Source organism: Cyanistes caeruleus, chromosome 15, assembly GCF_971803275.1.
Source record: "Cyanistes caeruleus chromosome 15, bCyaCae1.hap1.1, whole genome shotgun sequence".
In the NCBI taxonomy this organism is placed as follows: domain Eukaryota; kingdom Metazoa; phylum Chordata; class Aves; order Passeriformes; family Paridae; genus Cyanistes; species Cyanistes caeruleus.
In genome coordinates, this window is record NC_141715.1 from 346,334 (window position 1) to 368,437 (window position 22,104).

A 22,104-nucleotide genomic window follows, 5' to 3' on the forward strand; every position below is an offset into this window, starting at 1 on the left:
CGTCCCAAGCTGGGGAATCTTTGCACTCGTCCAAGAAGAAGCAGCTCAGGGAAGTGAAGTGGGCTCTCTAAGTCACCTGTCATGCACAACAGCCACCGCCAGCTTTCCTGGCTTGAGAAATGGGAGCGCTGTGGTGGATCTCTGGTGCCTTCTAATGGAGAGGAGGCACGGCTTATCCCTCTCCTCCAAGAGCTCCTGCCACCAACCCATACACTCCTCCAGCACAGAAATCCCACCTCTGCCCCAGCCTGGACAAACCAGGCAAACCCCTGGGGTCTGTAAAGGTCAGAGGGGGCAAACCCCTATAATAGCTGCCACTGAATTCAAAACTAATTTTTCACAGTTTTATTCACTTTTACAATTTTAACTTTTCAGCTAACTGAAGTGGAACACTTTTGGTTCAACTATTGAACTAATTTTTATCAATGGCTTACAAAATCAGAGAAGTTTTGCTATATTTATTCTATGTATTTTCTGGAACCATAAGTTTTTAATGAAGTGAAATTATACTGAGCAGCCATAACTCAGCTGTAATCTTCCAGCAAACTTTAACATTATGGTATGCTTGTAGTGTGTTAGATTTCAATACCCATTGCTGGCATCTCCTGTGATTAAACTGAGCTCACCTTCACACGCTGCCCTCAGCTCCTACTGAATGAGAATGGTCTTGTACGCTTTGCAGGTGGCTGCCAGTCCCAAAGTGTAGGTATTGACATACATACTTAATGGAGCTTAAAACTCACTGCAGGCTGTGCAGAGGCGTGGACCACCCAGGGCTCCCCTTCTGTGGCAGGGGCTCTCTCCCATGATCAGGGATCAAGTGTTTTCTGGATGGGCAAATCTTTCCTGGTGCCTTATCCCGTTCCCAGTTTCCCCAGCCCCTGATGCAGCGCAGGTGATGGCCCCTGCACCCACTCTGGTATATGGTGTGAGGTAGATGCTTCTGAAAATACCTTGGACATCCTTTTCATCATGCAGACCACAGTGTCCCAGAACCTGCATTTTTAAACACACTGATTCCAGCAAGATTTCTGTGGAGTCTGAGCTCCAGTTCAGAGAACACATTGAGGAATATCTTTTCCTGACTGCAGGATGTGAAGCACTGGGATTCCTCAGCTAGGGGTCACTAGAATTTAAGGCAGGACAGGACTTCAGAATCTAAAGTGACTCCAGAGGGAAAACATGCTCTACAGAGAGACTACTGGATAAAAGTTTTTGTATGTTAATGTTAGCATGAACTGCAGCTTCATATCCTGCTCCAGAACTGCTCCTGGTAAGTGACTCCTTTGGCAATGCAGAGTCTTTGTCCTGGCCTCTATAACATTCATTCAGAGGAGGCTCTCCGTATTTCCATATGACCCCAGACTGAGCCCAGTATCACACTTGCCCACTGTGAAATACTGACATTTTCTGTTACATATTTCACCTGCATGTAAAACAGGTGAGATGAAATTTACTGTTCCTCCTGGCTCCATTTTCCTGTTTTCTGCATGCCTGGAAATTATTCGAGATGAAATGTGTTCTAGGATGAAAGGAAGCAAATTGTCCTTTGAGGGAGGGATTTTTTGTGGAACAGTGAAAACCGTGCTACAGAAAGGGAAATTCTGCTGAGCTGTCAAGAAAACAAGGAGCATTGGTAGATGATATCCTAATTTCCCTCAGAGAGTCTTAACACAGAGTATTGCTGCAGCAGCAAACACAGTTGAAAGCACTACAGCTTAAAAATAAGCCTTTCAACAGAAATGTCTGTAGTAATCTTTTGAAGCAGCTATAAGGCACTTGTGATTGCAGGCAGATTTTGAGGAAGGTGTTATAATGTATTATAAAGCAGCTCCATGCTGCTTGGGTTCATTGCCAAACAGCTCACAACTACACTGACCATAAATGTGAAAAAAGATTATTGTGGTAGCAGGAGTAGTTCTTTTTTCTTGTTCCACTCCCTCTTTAACTGTGCTGGAAATGACTGGGAGCATTAGTATTCTGATGGAGGGAGGCTGTGACAAAGACCATGACTACAGGGCCTCCTGACTTCTGTGCTGCTGCCAGTGATGCAGAGGGGACTGACTCCGACAGCTCCGCTTCCCAACAGCCCTCCATGGCATGGGGAGAACAGACGGGTGATTCATAACACAGGCACCATGCTCTGGGCTTTCAGAGCTAGCTCCGAGCATTGCATGGAACTATGACACCAGGTGAGCAGATATTTATCTTCATTCAGAGACTGCACCTTGCATGTGCATGCCTGTGCATGTATGTTTATTTTAAAAAGGACAAGCTATGGACCAATGTGATGATTGTATCTTCTTCCTGAATGTCTTTTCTTGGCAGGATTTGGAAGCCTCATACAGGATGTGCTGTGGTGCTTCAGTCAAGTAAAAGGAACTATAGATACTGGGGTGACAGAATGTAAGTTTATTTTTCCTTTCATTGCTGTGACCAAAAATAACTTGTCACATACATCTTTCCTAGCTGCTGTGCAGGGAGGTCGTTTGCCTGCTGTTGGGAGCTGCTTGTACAGAGCTAAGCTACTCTTCTTGGTTTCTGCCCTCCTTATGTACTCGTGCATCTGAAATATATGGGTCTCTTAAATTAGCTGTTGATGCAAGAATTTATCTGAAGGCATTATAGCTAAATCATATCAATAGCCTTTGAAATAGATTTTTTTTTTGGTTTTCAGCTGTTATTTATAGAGTTTTTCAGGAAATGAGGAGACAGCTTCTCCAACTATAACCTTTACCAGAAGCAGTTCTGGAACTGAGATGGGCTATTAGACATACTTCTTCTATTTTGTTGTGGTCCATGAAGTGTGATGACTTCTTTAAAAGCACTTAGTATCACTTGTGAGACTAAGAGGACTGAGTTGGCTCAGGCCTCTGAGAGCAGAGCTCTGACTTCTCCTGGTGGGAATGCAGTGCCTGGAGCGCTATCACCTGTCCTGCTTCAGCGACTGTTGTTACGCTGCTTTTCAGAAGGGGGTTTCAGTCTGTAGTCTCTAGAGACTACAGTAGGACACAACACTCAGAAGGAGATCTAACAATTTATTGAATCTGTAGAGAAAAACACCACCATAGTGATTAAAGCCAAAATATTTTTTACTGAGGGTTTTTGTTGTTGTTTTTTTGTCTGTTTGGGGTTTTTTTTGTTTGTTTTTTCAATATTATTTAAAAGTGTTCTCAGCTTTTATTGTAAAATCTGCAGATCATTGTAACTAGTCAGGAGTACTTGTTTGCTGCTTTAGGATTAATGAAATGTTAAGTTGCCTCTTGCTCTCTATTCTTTTCTTAATGTAACCATTTATCAGCTGAGGGCTATAAGCTTTTTTATTTTTTTTTTACCACTGGAGACTTAGTGGATGAATCCAGAGGTATGATGGCAGGAAAGGACTCCTTTGACCTTTTCTTGGGGTAATCTGGGCTCACAGAACAGTATAGGCTGATGAATAATACTTAAAAACAGTATTCAGTAAAACTAGTAATAAAAAGGTGATACCATTGGTGCATTCAACCTGAACAGACACAAACAGCGTGACCATGACTGAGGAGGAAGCTCACAGGAGTGTTACGTGTGGGATGGGCTTTGGTTCTTGTGCTGCCTTGCATTGCTATGTGAATGCACATGTGTATAGGTACTAACTTGTGTACATCCACATAAATTAAGTAATAAATGTGGTATTACAGATGCCTCACCTTCATCAGAAGTTTATCCATAACTTGTTACTATTATGCTAGTCTTTGCAGCACATTTTTGACCTTCAGAACTCTTGGTAACATCCAAGCATCCTGAACATGCACAATGTAATTTTTTTTACTGATTAGGAAGCACACAGTTGTGTACAGTCAGGTGAGACGTTACTATCACTACAATGCTCTGCATCTTTGAATGCAGTAGAGCCCATCTCCTTCAGCAGAATGGACGGTCATTCTGGCTTTCAAATGATACTTCAAATGTTGCCAATAATAATTCTGCATTCATTTTGTGATAATTGTGTGCTCTTATCCACACAGAAGCCCCACAAACAGATCTACCTAAACCACCTCATTTCACTCTTTCCTTATTCGTTGCTTTCTTTAACTTGGAAAATGGTGTCACAGTCCGTGGTACTTGTCCAAATGAAACCAGGGGTGTAATGGATCCTTTAACTAAAGCCACTGTAGGGATGAATGAGCTCCCTTGTGCATAGATGGGAGGCCTGAGACATCTTTCAGCTGCTCAAACACTGATTTCAGTGTTAAATGTGAAGTACATGACGTTGCTGACTGCCATTGTCATATCGCAGTGCTTTAAACTACATTTCAGCACTGCCAAAAGAAAACAGGTTTTAGAGATCTTGCTTTATTCTGATATATTGATTATTAGGAGTCGACTGTAGAAAACAGATTAGCGCGAATGTAAGAGGTGAATTCTCCTGGAGGCTGGTGCGGGGCTGGCTCTGGGCGTGCGGCAGTGCCGGGACACGCGTCCGTCTCTCCAGCGCTGCTGGTGCCGGGGTGCGCTCCCCGCCGGGCGGCCGGGGGGGCTGCGGCGGCCCGCTGCTGTGCGCATCCCTGTGGGACCGGCCCGCTGCTGTGTGCATCCCTGCGGGACCGGCCCGGGGCTGTGCGCATCCCTGCGGGACCGGCCCGCTGCTGTGCGCATCCCTGCGGGACCGGCCCGGTGCTGTGTGCATCCCTGCGGGACCGGCCCGGTGCTGTGTGCATCCCTGCGGGACCGGCCCGCTGCTGTGCGCATCCCTGCGGGGCCGGCCCGGTGCTGTGTGCATCCCTGCGGGACCGGCCCGGTGCTGTGTGCATCCCTGCGGGACCGGCCCGCTGCTGTGTGCATCCCTGCGGGACCGGCCCGGTGCTGTGCGCATCCCTGCGGGGCCGGCCCGGTGCTGTGCGCATCCCTGCGGGACCGGCCCGGTGCTGTGCGCATCCCTGCGGGACCGGCCCGGTGCTGTGCGCATCCCTGCGGGGCCGGCCCACTGCTGTGCGCATCCCTGCGGGGCCGGCCCGGTGCTGTGTGCATCCCTGCGGGACCGGCCCGGTGCTGTGTGCATCCCTGCGGGACCGGCCCGGTGCTGTGCGCATCCCTGCGGGGCCGGGCGAGCCGGGGCTGTGTTCTCGGGCGGGACGGGCTCTGTCAGCGCTCCCGGCCGCGAGCGATGCTGCGGGGCCGGGCCGGACCGGGCGAACCGGGGCGCTCCGGCGGCAGCGCGGGGACCGGCCCTCCCCGCCGGGCTCTCCCCGCCGGAACCGGCCGAGGTCCTGGCTCGGTCCGGCGCGGAAGATGAAATGCCTGTGGCGGTACCTGCCGTACCTGCTCCGGCCGCACGGCTCTCTCCGCTCCGCCGGCTGCCACGGGCAAGGTACGCGGGGCGCGGGGCGCGGGGGGGGCTGCGGCCGCGCTGCTGAGCGGCTCCAGGGGCGCCGAGATTGTAGATGTGGCCTTAAAAGCTCCGGATATTCCCGAGGAAATGGAACGATCCTGCCGTGCTCTGCCCAGCTCCGGTCACCCGACCCCTCTCCCGCCGTCAGCAGAGCGCGTTTCCAGGTCTTGGCGAAAGAGCTCTGCAGCAATCTGGGAAAAAGGAAATGTTCTCAGCAGCTTCAACTTTGCATTTCCAGGGTAGGAATGCAAAGTAGCGGGACTGTGTTTGCCGAGACTTCGGTGGGACTCTCTCAGCGGAGAGCCCATTCTTGCGGGCTCATCCTCGTGTGCCGCGGTGTGAGAGCTGCGGGGCGGCTCTGCGGGTCATCCGCAGGCGCCAAACAGGATTTACATCCCCAGCACTGCTGCTCCCCGTGTGGAACCACAGCGGTTTTCCTCATTTGCCCTAAACAAAATCAGTTAATGAGGAAAACCATCACCCTGTCACCCAGTTTTCTGCAGACCCATTAGTCTGTGTACAAGACTGAATTTCCAACCTGACCCAAGAGGAAAAATCCAGGCGAACGCTGGAGGGATGTTTGGTTGCTGAGGATGTGGAATGGGAGGGGCAAGCAAGGAGCACTTGGCAGCAGATGATGACACTCCAGGCTAAAACTATTACAGCTACTCGGGTTGCTGTAGTTCAATCCAAGCAGACAGTATAGACACTTTTGTTTTAAAGTTTCTCTGAATTTCTAAGCAGATCAAATTTTCCAAATAGATATCTGACTCTGAAGTTCTTTCTTTGAGAATTTTCCTGAAGATTTCATTTTCATGTTGACTTTGTCCAAAGGTACAGTTCCTTAAGATATCCTGAACGAGTCACTTGTGGATTATTTTACGGGAACAAGTAACTCAGTGGAGAAGTACACCTATGTGCTATTTTAAGGGAGGTCATATGACAGGACTAAGGGAAAAAAAAAAGGACTTAAAGAAAAAATGTCACACTGGTGTGCTATACATTCTTCTCCATAGCAAACAATAAAGAGAGAATGAAGCTTGAACAGCACTCTTTCTTATTCCATTATTAGACGCATATGATAAACTCGGGGTAAAACTGAGGTCTGAGAGTTTACAAGACCCTGTTCCACCCTAACTCATTAGCAAAACCAAAAAGAGAACCCAGGTAAGGGTTCTGAAAAGGCAGTTTAATAAATAGCTTTTAAAACCCAGTGGGGTAAATATTATGTATTTGGCAATGAACGTTTCTTTCAAGGCCTCAAGAAGGGCTGGCACTGCGCTGTCTCTGCCTGGGCTGCAGCTGCTGGCACACAGCACAGGGACTGTCTGCAGCCAGGGTCTGAGCACTGCCCGCCGTGCAGTCTCGCTCCTCCCTGCCCGTGGGGACACAAAGTCCTTGTCCTCGACCTCCAGCACCCCCGAGAGCGGGCACAGCCTCCGGAGTTGTCCCGAGTGGTGCCCGATGGCTTGGTGCCCAGTGCCATGGCCCAGCCCTGAGCCACTTTTACCCGGAGCTCAGCTGGCCCTGGGGAGCTCCTCCTCCTCCTCCTCCTGGGGAGGTCTGCCCTGCAGCAGCTGAAACAGAACCAGAATTTACATTTGATCTTCAGAAATCACATGAGGTTCCAGATTACACACTGAATGTCAAGAGAGCAGCACAGGTGAATTCTGAGATCCCTGCTGCTTGATAAGGAGGCAACTCCTCCGTCACCTTTTGAGTAGTTCCTGTGACTTTTCCTGTTTGGAAGTTATGATAATTTCCAGAGTATTTGTATAATAGTACCCTGGCTCACAAACGCTCTGAAGAGTGGCATGATGTCTGTGTTTCAGCAGCCCTGAGGTAACTCTGCTTGTTTTCTCTGAAACCTTTTACAATTTTCTGGTTTTCCACATCTCTAGTTTGTGTCTAGGCTCTGAACCAGCATTTTAGGAGGTTCCACTGGAGGTGACATGAAGGCCAGGATGTTCAGTTGCTTATGTTAGAGCTGGTACTAAAGCTTAGCTCAAAGGTGCCCTTAAGCTAGACAGTTAGCTTTGTAGGGGTCTTTAAGATGAAAGCTCAGCCAGAGACACCTCAAAACTAAGCTCTTTACCTTAGGGGCACCTCTAGGCTTAGCTTTTGGATTTTGAAATATTTTTGAGTGATGCATGTAAAAAATAATGATTATTTCCCCATACACTCCAGACAGCAGATTCCTCCATGGGTAACCACAGAAAGTGGGATCCGGTTTCAGTGGGATAAGTAGGACAGGCCAATTAACAACACGGTCTGCTTGGGAACTGTTCAAAATGTGCCTCACAGCTCCTGGTCCCTGGCACCAGTGGGATGGAGCGGTGAAGGGACCAGCTGGCTGGGGCTGCTCACAGTCCTGTCACAGAGTAAACCTCTGTCCACGTGCAGAGGAGCCTTCACACAAAATCATTGGTCTGCAGTGAACCTAAAATAGTCAATTTTCTGGTTTGGAGACTTTGTTTTTATGATGACTATTACACTTATCACCTGCTTGTCAGTTTTGCTCTTGCTGTGTTGAGCACAAGTGGGTTTATTTTCCTGGTGAGTCATTCCAGTGGTTCCAGCCTGAGTTAATCAGGCACCAGGAGCTGCGAGCTTCATGGAAGTCCTTATGACCCTGGAGGGAAACCCACAGAAATTAATTTTACAGCAGTCCTAATTCTACAGGATGGTGTGTGAATTAGAGGAACAGTGCGATTGCAAAAATATGCAAATATGGTTTGGTGTAATTAATGGTGCATAATTACATGAAGAGAGGCCATTAGTGTAAGGCTGATGGAGTAGAACACTGAGTTAAGATTGAGCTTTCTATGATAATTACACATCCTGATTTAGCTATTTTGCAGTTTCTCTTTCTGAATGCCACATCAACCCTAGCTTTTGAGTGACGAACATAGACTGGCTCTAATTTTAGGTCTTACATTTATCAGGACATGCACCACATGCAGGAGTCCAGCTTCCTGCTCAGTCCATTCCCTAATAGTAAATGAGGTTAATTCTGTGTAGCTGCAAAGAACTGGACTAGGGGGCTTGGGGGAAAATGGCTAATTCCCTATCCCAAATACAAGGTGTAGTGTCAAACTGAAGCAGTGTGGAAATTATTTCTTTTCACGGTGAGCTTAAGGCCTTGTTTCTGTGATACCCATTCCTTCTCTTTTACTCCTGTTTGCCTGAGGGAGGGAATCCCCGAGCATGGCCCCGTCGCTGTAGCAGTGCCTGGTGTGAGGCAGGTGATGTGCCGCAGCAGGGGCAGGAGAGATGCAGGTGCTTTGTTGGACTGCTTTAATTTGAGACATGATCAGCTGTGTCCTGACAGGACGTGGTGGGGAGCTCCCATGCCAGAGATGCTGCTCAGAACATGACGGGACGCCCACAGCCTCAGGGACTGGTGTTCAGGCTGGCAGAGGTGCAGGTGGCTCCGTTTTCTCCAATGGGGTGATCCCTGCACCTGTACTTTTGTTGTGGTGACTCAGGAGCTGGAATTACCTCTCCATAGCTGCTCTGATTGCATTTCCCTTGCACTTTTCCTTACACTGCCCATATTAAGGTTTTTATAAAAAATAACATTTTTGTGTCTGCTGCTGCCCCTTTTATGAGCAGGTTCCATCCCCATGTGAACACTGGGCTGTGAGCTGGGAGCTCGTGTGAAAACCAGATAAATGGGAGCAGAGGTCTGAGCTTCCACTGTGCTCACATCAGATCAGGGTGTAATTTTTTAATTATTAAGAGTGGCATTTTGCAAAACTTTTAATGCCACATGAAATTGCTTTTTGTCTGCAAGTGAGCTCTGATAGTATAAACATTTTTATACTGAGGCCATGATCCCTCACATGATCTTACACTGTTGTAAGTTTACAGCTAGAAATGATGAAGCTCTGCTTAAATAGGTGTTTTTTAAGGGAGGAAAAAGTAAAAATCCTGGTAGCCCCTAGGCTCAGACAGGGTCTGATGTGGAGATCAGCTTTAATCTTTCCAAAATCTGTGGTTTTGCACCTATTTCCTGGATTCATGACCTCATTTGTGTTCTCTCAAAGCTGTTGGTTAGGGAGTGGGCTTGAATTTTGTTTGAGTCATGGCTGTGACATTGAGCTGCTGTTTTAAAAAAGATAATGTTCACATGCGCCTGTGACCCTTCTGAGAGAGAGAGGAAGCATTGCCAAGGGCATTGTTGGGGTGTTCCCTTGGTGTGAGCAGTGGGCAAGGCCACAGGACTTGTGTGGAGAACATGGAGTTGTCTGTGATCAAACTTTGGGGGTGGCAGCTGGAATCAGAGCACTCTGTGGGCTGGCTAATGGGACCACTCATCATGGCTGGAGTAAACTGGGACAAGTCTATCCTTCTAGGTTTTGCTCTTGAACAATACCTTTTATGCTGGCTGGCCAAGCAAGAGAAAATTCCTGACCACACAGTTCATTAGAGGGATTAGAGCTGAATATAGGGCAGGAGGTGCTTCTGCTGAGGCTGGAGTCTTGAAAGTTTTGATTAAATGCAGTTGAAATGGTGGCTGTGGATTAGCTCTGCCAGGAGGGGGTCACGAGAGATGCTTGTGGTTTGCTTAAGTAACTCCTTGAGGGCGTTGTGGGTGGTCTGAGCTGAGGCTTTATCTCCAGGCCTCGAGGCTGCAGATTTTATCTGAAAAAAAACCAAATGAGCTATTACTTGTCAGGTAATAACTCCACCTGTGGGGAGATGTGTCTGCTGGACAGGCCAGGAACTCAAAGTGTTGCTCAAAGATACATCTGGAACAACCCGCTTCCTGCCGCGTCCCTGAGCCCGCGCCCCCGAGCCCGCCCCACAGACCCCGCCCCACAGAGCCCGCCCTACAGACCCCGCCCTACAGACCCCGCCCCACAGACCCCGCCCTACAGACCCCGCCCTACAGACCCCGCCCCACAGACCCCGCCCTACAGACCCCGCCCTACAGACCCCGCCCTAAAGACCCCGCCCTAAAGACCCCGCCCCACAGACCCCGCCCCACAGAGCCCGCCCCACAGAGCCCGCCCCACAGACCCCGCCCCACAGACCCCGCCCCACAGACCCCGCCCCACAGACCCCGCCCCACAGACCCCGCCCCACAGACCCCGCCCTAAAGACCCCGCCCTAAAGACCCCGCCCCACAGACCCCGCCCCATGGCCCCCGGTCCCGCCAATCGCCCCCCCCGCCGTGGGTGCGCTCCCTCCGGCTGCCGGGCAGGGGAGGTCTCGGTGCCCGCGGGGTCCCGGTGCCGGTGCCGGTGCCGGTGCCGGTGCCGGTCCTGCAGGGGGCACCGACAGCCTCGGCGGGCGGGGTCGCACGGGCAGGGTCTCCCCAAGGCCGGAGGCGGGAGCGGCGGGTCCCGGTGCTCGGCGGCTGCCGGGGGCACCGGCCGCGCTGGCTCCGCCGCTCCCCGGGGCCCTCCGGATCTGCCTTGGCTGCGGGGGATGCTCGGAGTGACCGACCGGCCCTGACCCGCGAGACGAGCGCTCGTCTTTAATGACAAAACACGCCGCTGAGGGATGTTTTTATCAAAAATTCTTTTACTCGTGAATGCTCTATTCTGGCGTTGGAGGATTTTGAAAATTATTTTTCTTCTCCCCCAGTTTGTGCCGGGATGCTGCTCCCCTCACCTCTCCTGATCCCATTCCTGTGTGACCATCGGCCTCTGCAGGCTTCCTGGAGCTCAGACCTCCTGCGATTTGCCATGTCGAACGGCTCCAACAAAAGCATAAACCAGATTATAAACACATTTCCAAGATATCTCTGGAGATATTCCATTCTCTGACTGTATTTTCCTCACTACAGATAGGTTCAGCTGTAGCTTCCCAGCGTTCCCCTGTTGTCTATATTTAGTTAATGCTTAAATCAGCACAAAGGTGCCTTCTGTCATCCCTCCCACTCGGAAGGGACCTGATGGAGGTTGCAGGGAAATGCTTCAGAGTGAGAGGGAAGAGCAGCTGGCGGGGGCTGAGCTTCAGAGCCGATCTCAGGCTGCGGCTGCCTTTAAATGGAGTTATTTTAAGCGCTCTTGGGGAAGGCAGCATGGTGAGTGTCGTGTGCTCAGGATGACCTACCGATAAGAACAAACAGGGAAATTGTCTCTGTTGTCCCTGCCACAGGTAGCTTTGTATATTGGTGGAATCGCTGAAACCGTTCTCCTGCCCAGGCCCAGAGCCAAGGGGGCTCATTTTCCCCAGCACCACGGACCACGTTTGCCACAGCCACAGGCACAGCTCGGTGTCTGTGATCAGACCCAGAGATGTGTTTAGCTGCTGTGCTGGCTCAGTGGAGCAGATGGGAAATACCCAGCCACAGCCTGCAGCCCCTTTGGTTCTGGATGCCATCTCTGCCAAGCCCACCCAGGAATGTCACAGGTCACCACATGAAGGATCACAGGGCCACACACGGGACTCAATGAAAACAATAAAAAACCCCATAGTTTGAGATTTAACCTTTTTTTTTCTTTTTTTTTTCAAAATGAGGTCACAAAAAAGGTCTCCAAAATTCCTTAAATATGTTGTTGTGGCGGAGCTGTGCAGGTGTACTTGCTGTATATGCGATGATGCTCTTACTGTGAACTCCTTGTGTTACACCAGTCACGCAACAAACCGTGTTTGATACTACATTCTAAATAATTTTCTGACATGGATTATAAAAGTAAACCAGGCTGTCAGAGGCTGATTTGGCTATATTTGGGAAATAAACACACTCAGCTTTGTAAAGCCATATGGTGGATTTATTCACAATCAGCAGTTCCTTTCAAATGCAAGTTCATGTCACTTAGTAATACATTTTCCAGTATACAGCTCAGCACTCTGTTTTCTGTTTCCTCTTCCAGCGTGTGATCTGGGAGCAGTCAGCTGGCTGCAGCCATGGGCCACCTCTTGTCTCAGCAATGCACATTCAGCAGGATAATTAAGCATTTACATTAGTGAGTTCTTACCAGCTCCTGTGGACTTCATCAGCAGTTTTTGTCCCTTTTCCAGTGCTGCTGGCTGCTATTTTCCTTTCTGGGCAGCACTGCACAACAGTGCAACTTTTGGCTTGGTTTCTTCTGGAAACAGGGCGTAGGACCCTGCATGGAAAACGTGTCTGAGCAGCCATCAGAGCCACTCTCCTCCACTGCTTCAGGCACTTGCTTGGCAAAGCTCCAGCTCTGGGCTTACGGTCTCAGAGGCACCAGCTCTGTGGGAACATGGACAGGGGGACATCCTCCTTGTGCTCTTTAGGGTGGAGGGCAGTCTCATCCTGAGGGAGGGGGCTCTCTGTCCAGAGCCAGTAGCAGAAATGCTGGGCACCAGCTCCCTGGTGCTGCCAGGCAGGGCCAGCATGCAGGCAGGTGTGCTCAGCACCAGAGCAGGGCACATCCAGTCCCCATCGTGGCTGTGCTGGCTTCAGTGGAGAGCACAGGAGCTTGTGTAGCTGTGAGCAGTGGGGTGCACTGCTGCTCCCCGTGGTGGGACCTGTGTCCCCAGGATGGGGCCCTGCAGGGACTTCAGGAGGGCCACCAGCCTGAAGATCTGGAGCTCTGCAGCTTGTGGAAGGCCAAAGCCATGAGCTGCTAAGAGGTGTTCATTTTCACAAGATGAAGGATGGCACTGAAAATTCCTGGTACACGAACAAGTCCAGGCCCAAGGGCACCTGGTGCAGAGCCAGGAGCAGGGCTTGGCCCTGTGTGGGGAGAGCAGGGGCTGCTCAGGGCTGTTGTGTGCCCCCAGGGGTGTCCTGTGCCTTCCCTGAAGACAAACAGTTCCCCGTGTTCTGAGGGTTCTGTGTCCTGACTGCGAGCATGTGCACAGCTGCACAGCAAAGGCACTGCCTGCTGCTTGGGCTGCCCTGGAATTTTCTTGTCCTTTTTGTGCTGGCTTTGTAATTTCTCAAGGATAATTGTCCTTGAGATGAAAGATATTGCAGGTTTACTGTGTTTGACGTCACTCCATGTATTGCTGAAACTTAAAATTCACCCTGATGAATTTTCATATGTGAGTCTATGAAAGCCACGGGGAATGTTTTTGATTGACTGTCATGCCCATATTTTTCTGACACCCATTTTTGGAGGGCAGGAGTGAGGTGAACCTTGCTGTTACATCTTTGACATTCTGTTCTCATGAATTTGGGTCTCAGGAAAATGAAGCACCGGAGCCTCTTTGTCAAAGCCTGTTGGCAAAAGATGTGTATGCTGGTGGTGGATAGGTCTAAAACAGACTCTGCAGTTGGCAGGATGAAAAGTGACTCTTTCTCGTGGGTTATGGCAGGTTGGAGCTAAGTGTGGGAAGTGCTGGGGACGAGCCAGGGAGCCGAGAGCTGCTGGGAGATGCCTGCAGCCTGTGTGGGGGAGCGGGGTGCTCAGTCTTCTGTCCAGGACATCCTTCTGTGGCAGTGCCCTGTGAGTTGCAGTGGCAAAGGGAGTTGCTAATACGTGTGACCTCGTGTGAAATACGCTGTTCAGCTGCCTCTTTGTAATGAGCACAAGTACTTTATGTCACAATCAAGGTGAGAGTGCTACAAGCTGGCACTCAGTAGCTGGTGTGAAGGATGGGTGTGCAGCATTCCCTGGGCTGCGCTGGGCTCCACAGAACACGTGAGTGCATTGACAGTGTTCATGCTAATGAATCAATTACTCTCCATGCATGGATGTTTCTCCCTTTAAATGTTCAGAAATCACTCACAAACATAACAGGAATTGAATCAGTTTTGTTTATTCAGTTGGATTAAAGTAGCTGTATTCCCATGTTTACAAGGACAATTGGATTTAACGTTACTTTGCATATTGTTCCACTCTCATCTTTGGGGGAGTAGTTGTCTGTTTTAGGAAGTAATATTTTTTAAAGGACAATAAAATCTTAATGACCACATCATCATATTTCAGTGTAGGCTTCTATGCCTAATGTCATACTGACCTCATTGCTGATGTTGTTATTATATGTAATTCCAGGAAAAAGCCTTGGGAAAGGCACGTGTGTGTGTTCCTGTGTGCTGGAGCCCATGTGCTGCTGCTTGATTCATGGCTGGGTAGGGGCTATTAGATTTCCTTCCCCCAGGCATTTTATAATCTGTTTAACATAACACAGTCGTTTGTCTTGTTTGCTGACTGCTTAACAGATGGATATGTGATTTTCATAATTACTATAAGAACGTTAATAAGACGTGATATCTTTTATTAATTAACAGTTTTCCAGGTTTATTTTTCCAAATGACACGAGATACATTATATGTAAATATTAGTGACATACAAATATTAGTTTTACAGCACTGGCATTCTGAGAAGTCAGGCAAACTTTAAAGGCTCCCCATGGTGTCTCCTGTTTTTCTTTTCCCCCTCCCCTAAGCTGTAGTTCATGAAGATTCTTTGGTAGAACAATCGGCTTTATATTTTGTTAAAGTCTGGTCTCCCCATAGTGTAAGGAAAGCCTAGACCTGGCCCATGTCCCAGGCCATCCTCTGTATTTATCCTGCCAGTGAAGTGTTCTTCCAGCCCATTTCTGTCCTCGGGTGATACTGACATCCCACCTTTCCTGCTGGAGGTCTCCAAAAGTGGCAATCATTGTCAACAAGTATGAGGGCTGTACACCACACAGAAGAGAAAGTTTTTCTCACTGTGGCCACAGCTGCTCCTGGGAGCTCTCCCTGCTCCATGGCTGAAGAGGAGCCTGGAGAAAGGAGGTCAATTCTCCTGGGACGTGGTGGGAGGCTGGCAGTGCCAGGCAGGGCTCCCCAGAGTCACACCCGGCGCTTACACTGGGACTTCAAAAAGGAGGTATATTTTTGTTTTGTGATGAAGTAGCACTTTCTGCTGCCTGGGAAAGGGCCAGCAGGACCCAGGGCCTTCCCAGGGGTGGGAACCCTGGCCAGCTCCAGTGCCACCTCTCCAAGCTGCTGGTTTTTGCTGGAGGCACCCGGAGGACCCAAGCGTGAGGAAGCACAGCCCCAGGAATGATGTGTGACACCGGAATGCTGAATTTCAGGTGATCCTGGAGAATGAGACTGACCTGGGGTGAGGTGGAGGGCAGAGCTGGGCAGGACAGAGCCGGAGCCCAAAGGCTGGAGCTGCTCTGGTTGCTGTGGTTGGGCACTCCCTGTCTGTGGGGCTGTCACAGAGGAGCAGTAACCAAAGCATTTGTGAGCCAGGCTGGCTCTCCGGTGCTGTGCTGGGTTCCAGACCTGGTTTGTCATGGGCTGTTGCCAACAGATGGGGACCCTCTGCCAGGGTAGGGGGAGACAAAGTAATTGGGACGGACCCTTGGCTCATGTTGGCTGTTGCTTTGTGAAGTACCACTAAAAACTGACAAATTCCCGTTAATGTGGAAACAGTAGGTGAGCTGATCACTCCTTACTCTCTCTTGGCTCTCTTGGTTCCCCAGCTCTCAGCATTGCAGCAGTGGCTGTATTTTGTTTTACCCCATTTTGCTCTTTGCACCAGGCTGATTTTGGGTCACCATCCATCCTTCTGACAGTTGTGGAACTTCAGCTAATCCCTGTGCAGGTCAGGAGTGCTGCTCTGCCAGACACACAGTTTCCTTTCCTTTGGGGAGTTAACTCTGACTGATTAGCCTTTGTGCTTTCCATTTTGTAAGGCTGGCCAGGCTACATCTGTGTGTGCTTTGCTCTGCTGCTGCTGGGTGACATCTGAGGACAAGTAGAATTATTTTTATAAGGTAGTAATCCCAGCCTCAGAATCCTAATGCTCTGAAACTTACTGTGTTTGTTGTAAATGGGCAGGCCTATTTTAATTTATAGCATGATTTCATTACTTTTTGATGTGGGACATATTCAATTAACTGAAGGCTGTGAAGTAATTGCAGTTTAGGAAATACAATTCACAGTGACCTGGATATGTTGGTGTTTCATTGATGAACATTCTTTCAAATAAAATCCACCTTTGAGGCCATATGAAATTTTGCATATTAATTGCTAATTTAACAGAATAAATGCTAAATAGTCATTCTTGCAAATAATGTACCAGGATGTGCGGGGAGACATCTGGGTGCCCAATGTAAATACATTACATGATAAAGTTTGCTTTTTCAGTACTCACACTTATCCCTGTTTCTCTTTTGTTGGTTCTCCTGATCATCAGCTGATGAATTCAGCCTGAGACTCCCTGTCATGGTTCTCTGGTGAGCAATGTTCCAGTGTCCTGCTGAATGTTCTGTAAGGCCCTCAGCGCACTTTGCTGCGTGTGTGCCGTGCTGCTGGAATCTGGGCTGTGTTCTGTCTCAGAGCTCCCAGCAGACCTGCACTTGTGCCCTGCAATGTGTTTCACTCCAGATACACAGTCAATGTGTCTGTTTTCCACTGTCACCTTCCACTGTCACTTGTGGTGGAGTTTATCACTCCAGGTAAAAGCCAAACCCAGAGGAGCAGAGGAAGCACCAACGTGGACAGGTCTCAGCTGCAGCATGGCTCAGAGCAGCTGCTTTCAAGTAAAAACTTATTCCTTAGCATAGGCTATGCTACACTGGTTCAAATGCTCCAGTACTGAAGCATGTGGCCTTAATCTTCAGAAGTGGCAAATCCTATTTACTGTGTAAGCATTTAAGCTAATTATATCTCTGATGTGAGAAACACGTGACAAACTGTTCACACTGTATCCTTTAAAAGACATTGATGTCTCAGATCCTCATGAAATATTCTGTGCCTCATTCCATTCTTGGGGTATTGTATGTGTTCTGCAGTGTATTTAGCTTAGTAATAATATGGAGGAAATAAGTATGTTATGGCTGGATCATTTGTAGAATAGAATAAGAAATAATTCTTAGCAAGTTTTTCCTAGAAGCACCATGTTTATGCTGCTGTTGTACAGGTGCATTATATTGTTGCTGTGCCGCTGTTGCGTTATAGGAGGAGTCTGAAGAACTGAGGAATCTGATGTCTGGGCTTTTCTAAAGCCTGGCATAAAATTCTTAGTGGGAAAGACTGCATCTGGAAAGAGCTGCTAAAATGCATCGGAAGCTGGTTGGTGTAACTGGAGGCAGGAGGGAAAGCCCTTGGGGAGCAGCTGTTCCCGGGCCAGGCTGAGTGTGTGGCAGTGCTCATTACTGGTGCGCTGTTAATCATGTACAGCTTGTGCCAGCACCTGTAACAACACGGCAGGGGTCATGGCCATGTAGATCAATTTATCATTTGACCTTTGGGAGGCAGAAGTTTTCACCTACTTTGCATTCAATGAACTGATTCTTCCCTTTTCTGCCCCGAGGTCTTGACTCTTGCTCTCCATCATTTGGGAAGAAGAGCTTGTCCTCTGCATGCAACCTGGCTTCCCAATTTTCTTGATATTGGTTTAATCTGGCAAATTATTGGCCCTCCTCAAGTCATGCTAATTAAGGCTCATATAACTGAGACTTCATCACAGAAGTGGGTTATGACTTCCCCAGCTTGCTTACGTGACTTACAGGAGAAAACATGAAAAACAAACTGACTTAGTGCAGTGAAATCAGTCAGCTCTTGCTGTGCTGCAAGGGCACAAAAGCAGGGCTCCAGAGAACAGTGGAGGGTGCACAGGGGCTCAGAGGGTATTAACATGTGCTGGGGGTTGCAGACCTTCCCTGGAGACCACACAGCAGCCCAGCGCAGCCTGCAGGTACAGGGGATGACCCTACATGAGGCATTGACCGTGGAGGTGTCCATCCAGAGGGGGTTTACCCTCCGTGCATGTCCCTCCATGGCTGGATGGGAATGGTCTTTGTTGGCTGCTGCTCTTCGTGAGCCTTGCCCAGGCTTTCTAGGCTGGAAGAGAGGAGCATCGATCTCTCTGGGTGCTCTGCTGGCACAATATTTATAAACTGTCTGTGGAGGACTCAGTTGTCTGTGATCCTCTGGGGACTGAGATCCCTGACCTGGTGTTTGTGTCTCTGGCCATCCCAAGGAACCTGTGCCTGTGGCATTGGGTGTGTTCAGCATGGGATGGTGAGGAGCTCTGGGTTCCTGAAGGGTGTGCAGCATGGGGGGCTCTCCCTGAGACAGCTTTTTCCTTATGGAGTTGTCCCTTAAATATGGGCCTGGCAGCCACCAACCCAGGTGGCTGACACAAATTATATGTGGAGAATAAGAGTATAATTACCCCATTTGTGCTGCATAATTAGCTCTTCAGATCTGCAGAGCTAAAGTGCTGTCTCTATTGCAATCTGAGCTGAAGGACTTGGAGCACTGGACATGATAGGAGAAATTGTATAAGGGCTTTTTGGGCTCTCCTCCTCAGAATACTAATTGTGTGTCATGACCTTCACCCAGATCAAAGACCAGGTGTTGGCTCTGGTATGAGATGTTGAAGGGTGTCATGAAAGCCCTGGTTTCCCTTAGGAGATGGGCTTTCAGTCAAAGCATCTCAGACCTGGTCAGTGCCGGTGGAAGTGGCCACCACCTGCACTGCTCCGTAGTTTGATCAGTCTACAAGGCTGAGATGCTGCAGAGGATGTCCTGCTTCCAGGGAGCAGTTCCCTGTCCCACCCTGGAGCAGGGGGATGTTCCACCCTCGGGACGGGACAGAGAGGGGGCAGCAGTGTCTGCCTGCATCTTCAGGTCACTGTGCTGCTCACAGAGCTGAGGCAGGCAGAGCACAGCACCCTGAGCTCACTCACAGCACCCTGAGCTCACTCACAGCACCCTGAGCTCACTCACAGTGCCCTGAGCTCACTCACAGCAGCCTGAGCTCACTCACAACACCCTGAGCTCACTCACAGCAGCCTGAGCTCACTCACAGCAGCCTGAGCTCACTCACAGCACCCTGAGCTCACTCACAGTGCCCTGAGCTCACTCACAGCAGCCTGAGCTCACTCACAGCAGCCTGAGCTCACTCACAGTGCCCTGAGCTCACTCACAGTGCCCTGAGCTCACTCACGGCACCCTGAGCTCACTCACAGTGCCCTGAGCTCACTCACAGCACCCTGAGCTCACTCACAGCACCCTGAGCTCACTCACAGCAGCCTGAGCTCACTCACAGCACCCTGAGCTCACTCACAGCAGCCTGAGCTCACTCACAGCACCCTGAGCTCACTCACAGTGCCCTGAGCTCACTCACAGTGCCCTGAGCTCACTCACAGCAGCCTGAGCTCACTCACAGCAGCCTGAGCTCACTCACAGTGCCCTGAGCTCACTCACAGCACCCTGAGCTCACTCACAGTGCCCTGAGCTCACTCACAGTGCCCTGAGCTCACTCACAGCAGCCTGAGCTCACTCACAGCAGCCTGAGCTCACTCACAGTGCCCTGAGCTCACTCACAGCACCCTGAGCTCACTCACAGTGCCCTGAGCTCACTCACAGCACCCTGAGCTCACTCACAGCGCCCTGAGCTCACTCACAGCAGCCTGAGCTCACTCACAGTGCCCTGAGCTCACTCACAGTGCCCTGAGCTCACTCACAGAGCCCTGAGCTCACTCACAGCAGCCTGAGCTCACTCACAGCACCCTGAGCTCACTCACAGCAGCCTGAGCTCACTCACAGCACCCTGAGCTCACTCACAGAGCCCTGAGCTCACTCACAGCAGCCTGAGCTCACTCACAGTGCCCTGAGCTCACTCACAGAGCCCTGAGCTCACTCACAGCAGCCTGAGCTCACTCACAGCACCCTGAGCTCACTCACAGCAGCCTGAGCTCACTCACAGCACCCTGAGCTCACTCACAGCAGCCTGAGCTCACTCACAGCACCCTGAGCTCACTCACAGTGCCCTGAGCTCACTCACAGCACCCTGAGCTCACTCACAGCGCCCTGAGCTCACTCACAGTGCCCTGAGCTCACTCACAGCGCCCTGAGCTCACTCACAGTGCCCTGAGCTCACTCACAGTGCCCTGAGCTCACTCACAGCAGCCTGAGCTCACTCACAGCACCCTGAGCTCACTCACGGCACCCTGAGCTCACTCACAGCAGCCTGAGCTCACTCACAGCACCCTGAGCTCACTCACAGCAGCCTGAGCTCACTCACAGTGCCCTGAGCTCACTCACAGTGCCCTGAGCTCACTCACAGCAGCCTGAGCTCACTCACAGCACCCTGAGCTCACTCACGGCACCCTGAGCTCACTCACAGCAGCCTGAGCTCACTCACAGCAGCCTGAGCTCACTCACAGCACCCTGAGCTCACTCACAGTGCCCTGAGCTCACTCACAGCAGCCTGAGCTCACTCACAGTGCCCTGAGCTCACTCACAGCAGCCTGAGCTCACTCACAGCAGCCTGAGCTCACTCACAGCGCCCTGAGCTCACTCACAGCACCCTGAGGCTCTCACTGCCAGCTCTGCCCTCTGTGCCATGGGCAGGTGCTGGCACCAGTGCTTCTCCTCACGGGTTGACCTCTGGCACTGTCCAGAGAGCTGGGGCCCCACTGAGGGGCACTTAACCAACAGAAATAATGCTTACAGTTTTAAAAGAAATTTTGTTATCTGTATTTAAAGGTTAAAAGATGAGGGTATTGTTTTAACCCAAAACAGTAATTAGGAATAGATTTAGTGCTCATGGACAGGAGGGTAAAATAAATTCTGTGAATGAAGTTCTGTACGGAGCATAAAATTGGAAGTTTGATTCAATTATTCTTCACACACTGTTTAGATCCCACAGAAAGCTGAGCATGGAACTCTTCAGCCTCTCTAATTGAAGCAAAAATCATTGGAGTGGAAAGTGTCCTAGCTCTTCAGATGTCAAAGTACAGAACACGGTGGACACCTGGGGGTTTGGGAAACTGTGACAGCTACAAGCTGACCTTTGGCGAATTTAATCCGCAAATGTATTCCCACTTAGGACAGCTAATGTTTTTAGTTATTGTAAAGGCTTGCTCCTGGGTTTAAAAAAACAGAGAATAAATGGATTTCATGATGCAGCTCCTATGTGTGATGCATAACAAACAGGTGGCTTCTGGATCTGTTCAAATGATACAGTGTATTGTAAAACTTTGCAGAATTTATGAATACGTAAATATAACTCATGCACAATGGGAGAATTATTTTTGCTTCTTAATAAAGGAGAAGGGACCTGGCACTTATTAAAATGAAAATACACTGAAGATGGTGTTTTCTGAAAAGGAAGGGAGGTCACTGGTTGTGTTTATGATATTCATGGGCATTGCAGGGGCTCATTACTCAGCTGGGCATTGCCTTTGACCTGGCATTTGGCATCTGGGGTCTGATGGGAGGAGGTGATGTGGTACAATTGTTTACTCAAAACATGTTTTTCTTGTTTGAAGCTGCTCTTGCCTCTTACAGGACACCTGCAGGTGAGTGTAGCTTGTGGACAGAGGGAACCCAGTTCCTGGGGATAGTGTTGTGATGAGGTTTTAGTCTTTCTTTTCCATCTCTCTTTTCCTTCTGGAGGTCCTTGTCCTTCTCTCGGGGACTGGACACCACAGACAGAGGTGTCACCGACTCACCCAGAGCCAGCAGCAGTTCCACGTCCTGTGGTGTGTTGGGGTCTGGTCTGCTGCGCTATCGTATGCACAAGGAGCTGCCAGCAACACAAAAATGATTTCTGAAGCATGATGTTAGTGCTGTGGCTCGCTTTGGCCTGCAAGAGAGTTTTGGTCAGCATATTTCTGCTCTGTGCCACAAGGCCATGGCCAGGTCGTGTGCCTTTTCACAGGGAGTGAATGCAGACTAACCTGCGGCTCTCCCCCACTGCAGCCAAGAGCAACCTCAGCCTCAAATACAATGTGTTTTCTTGACTTAAATGTGCCTGGTGATTATAGCAAGTAACTCACGTTCCAGGATAATTCAGTGAAGGCTTGGGCATGGAGTCTTCAGGCTTATGCCTGTCTGATGAATGCTT

At 49.8% G+C, this 22,104-nt stretch overlaps 1 protein-coding gene and 1 long non-coding RNA gene across 2 annotated transcripts in view; both read left to right on the forward strand.

The window, feature by feature from the left end:
• The first annotated feature begins 2,104 nt into the window (after nt 1-2,104).
• Nucleotides 2,105-22,104, forward strand: part of PPP2R2B (protein phosphatase 2 regulatory subunit Bbeta) — a 67,061-nt gene continuing 47,061 nt past the window's right edge. Inside the window, exons 1-2 of the mRNA XM_023935788.2 lie at nt 2,105-2,192; nt 2,329-2,406. Coding sequence (XP_023791556.1) covers nt 2,183-2,192; nt 2,329-2,406 — 88 coding nt within the window. The 5' untranslated portion in view covers nt 2,105-2,182. The remainder of the gene's footprint in view (nt 2,193-2,328; nt 2,407-22,104) is intronic.
• LOC111935429 (uncharacterized) lies at nt 15,506-20,293 on the forward strand. The gene is made up of 4 exons (XR_002867691.2): nt 15,506-15,674; nt 15,781-15,843; nt 15,935-16,015; nt 16,438-20,293. It is a non-coding gene; the product is annotated as an uncharacterized LOC111935429 (long non-coding RNA).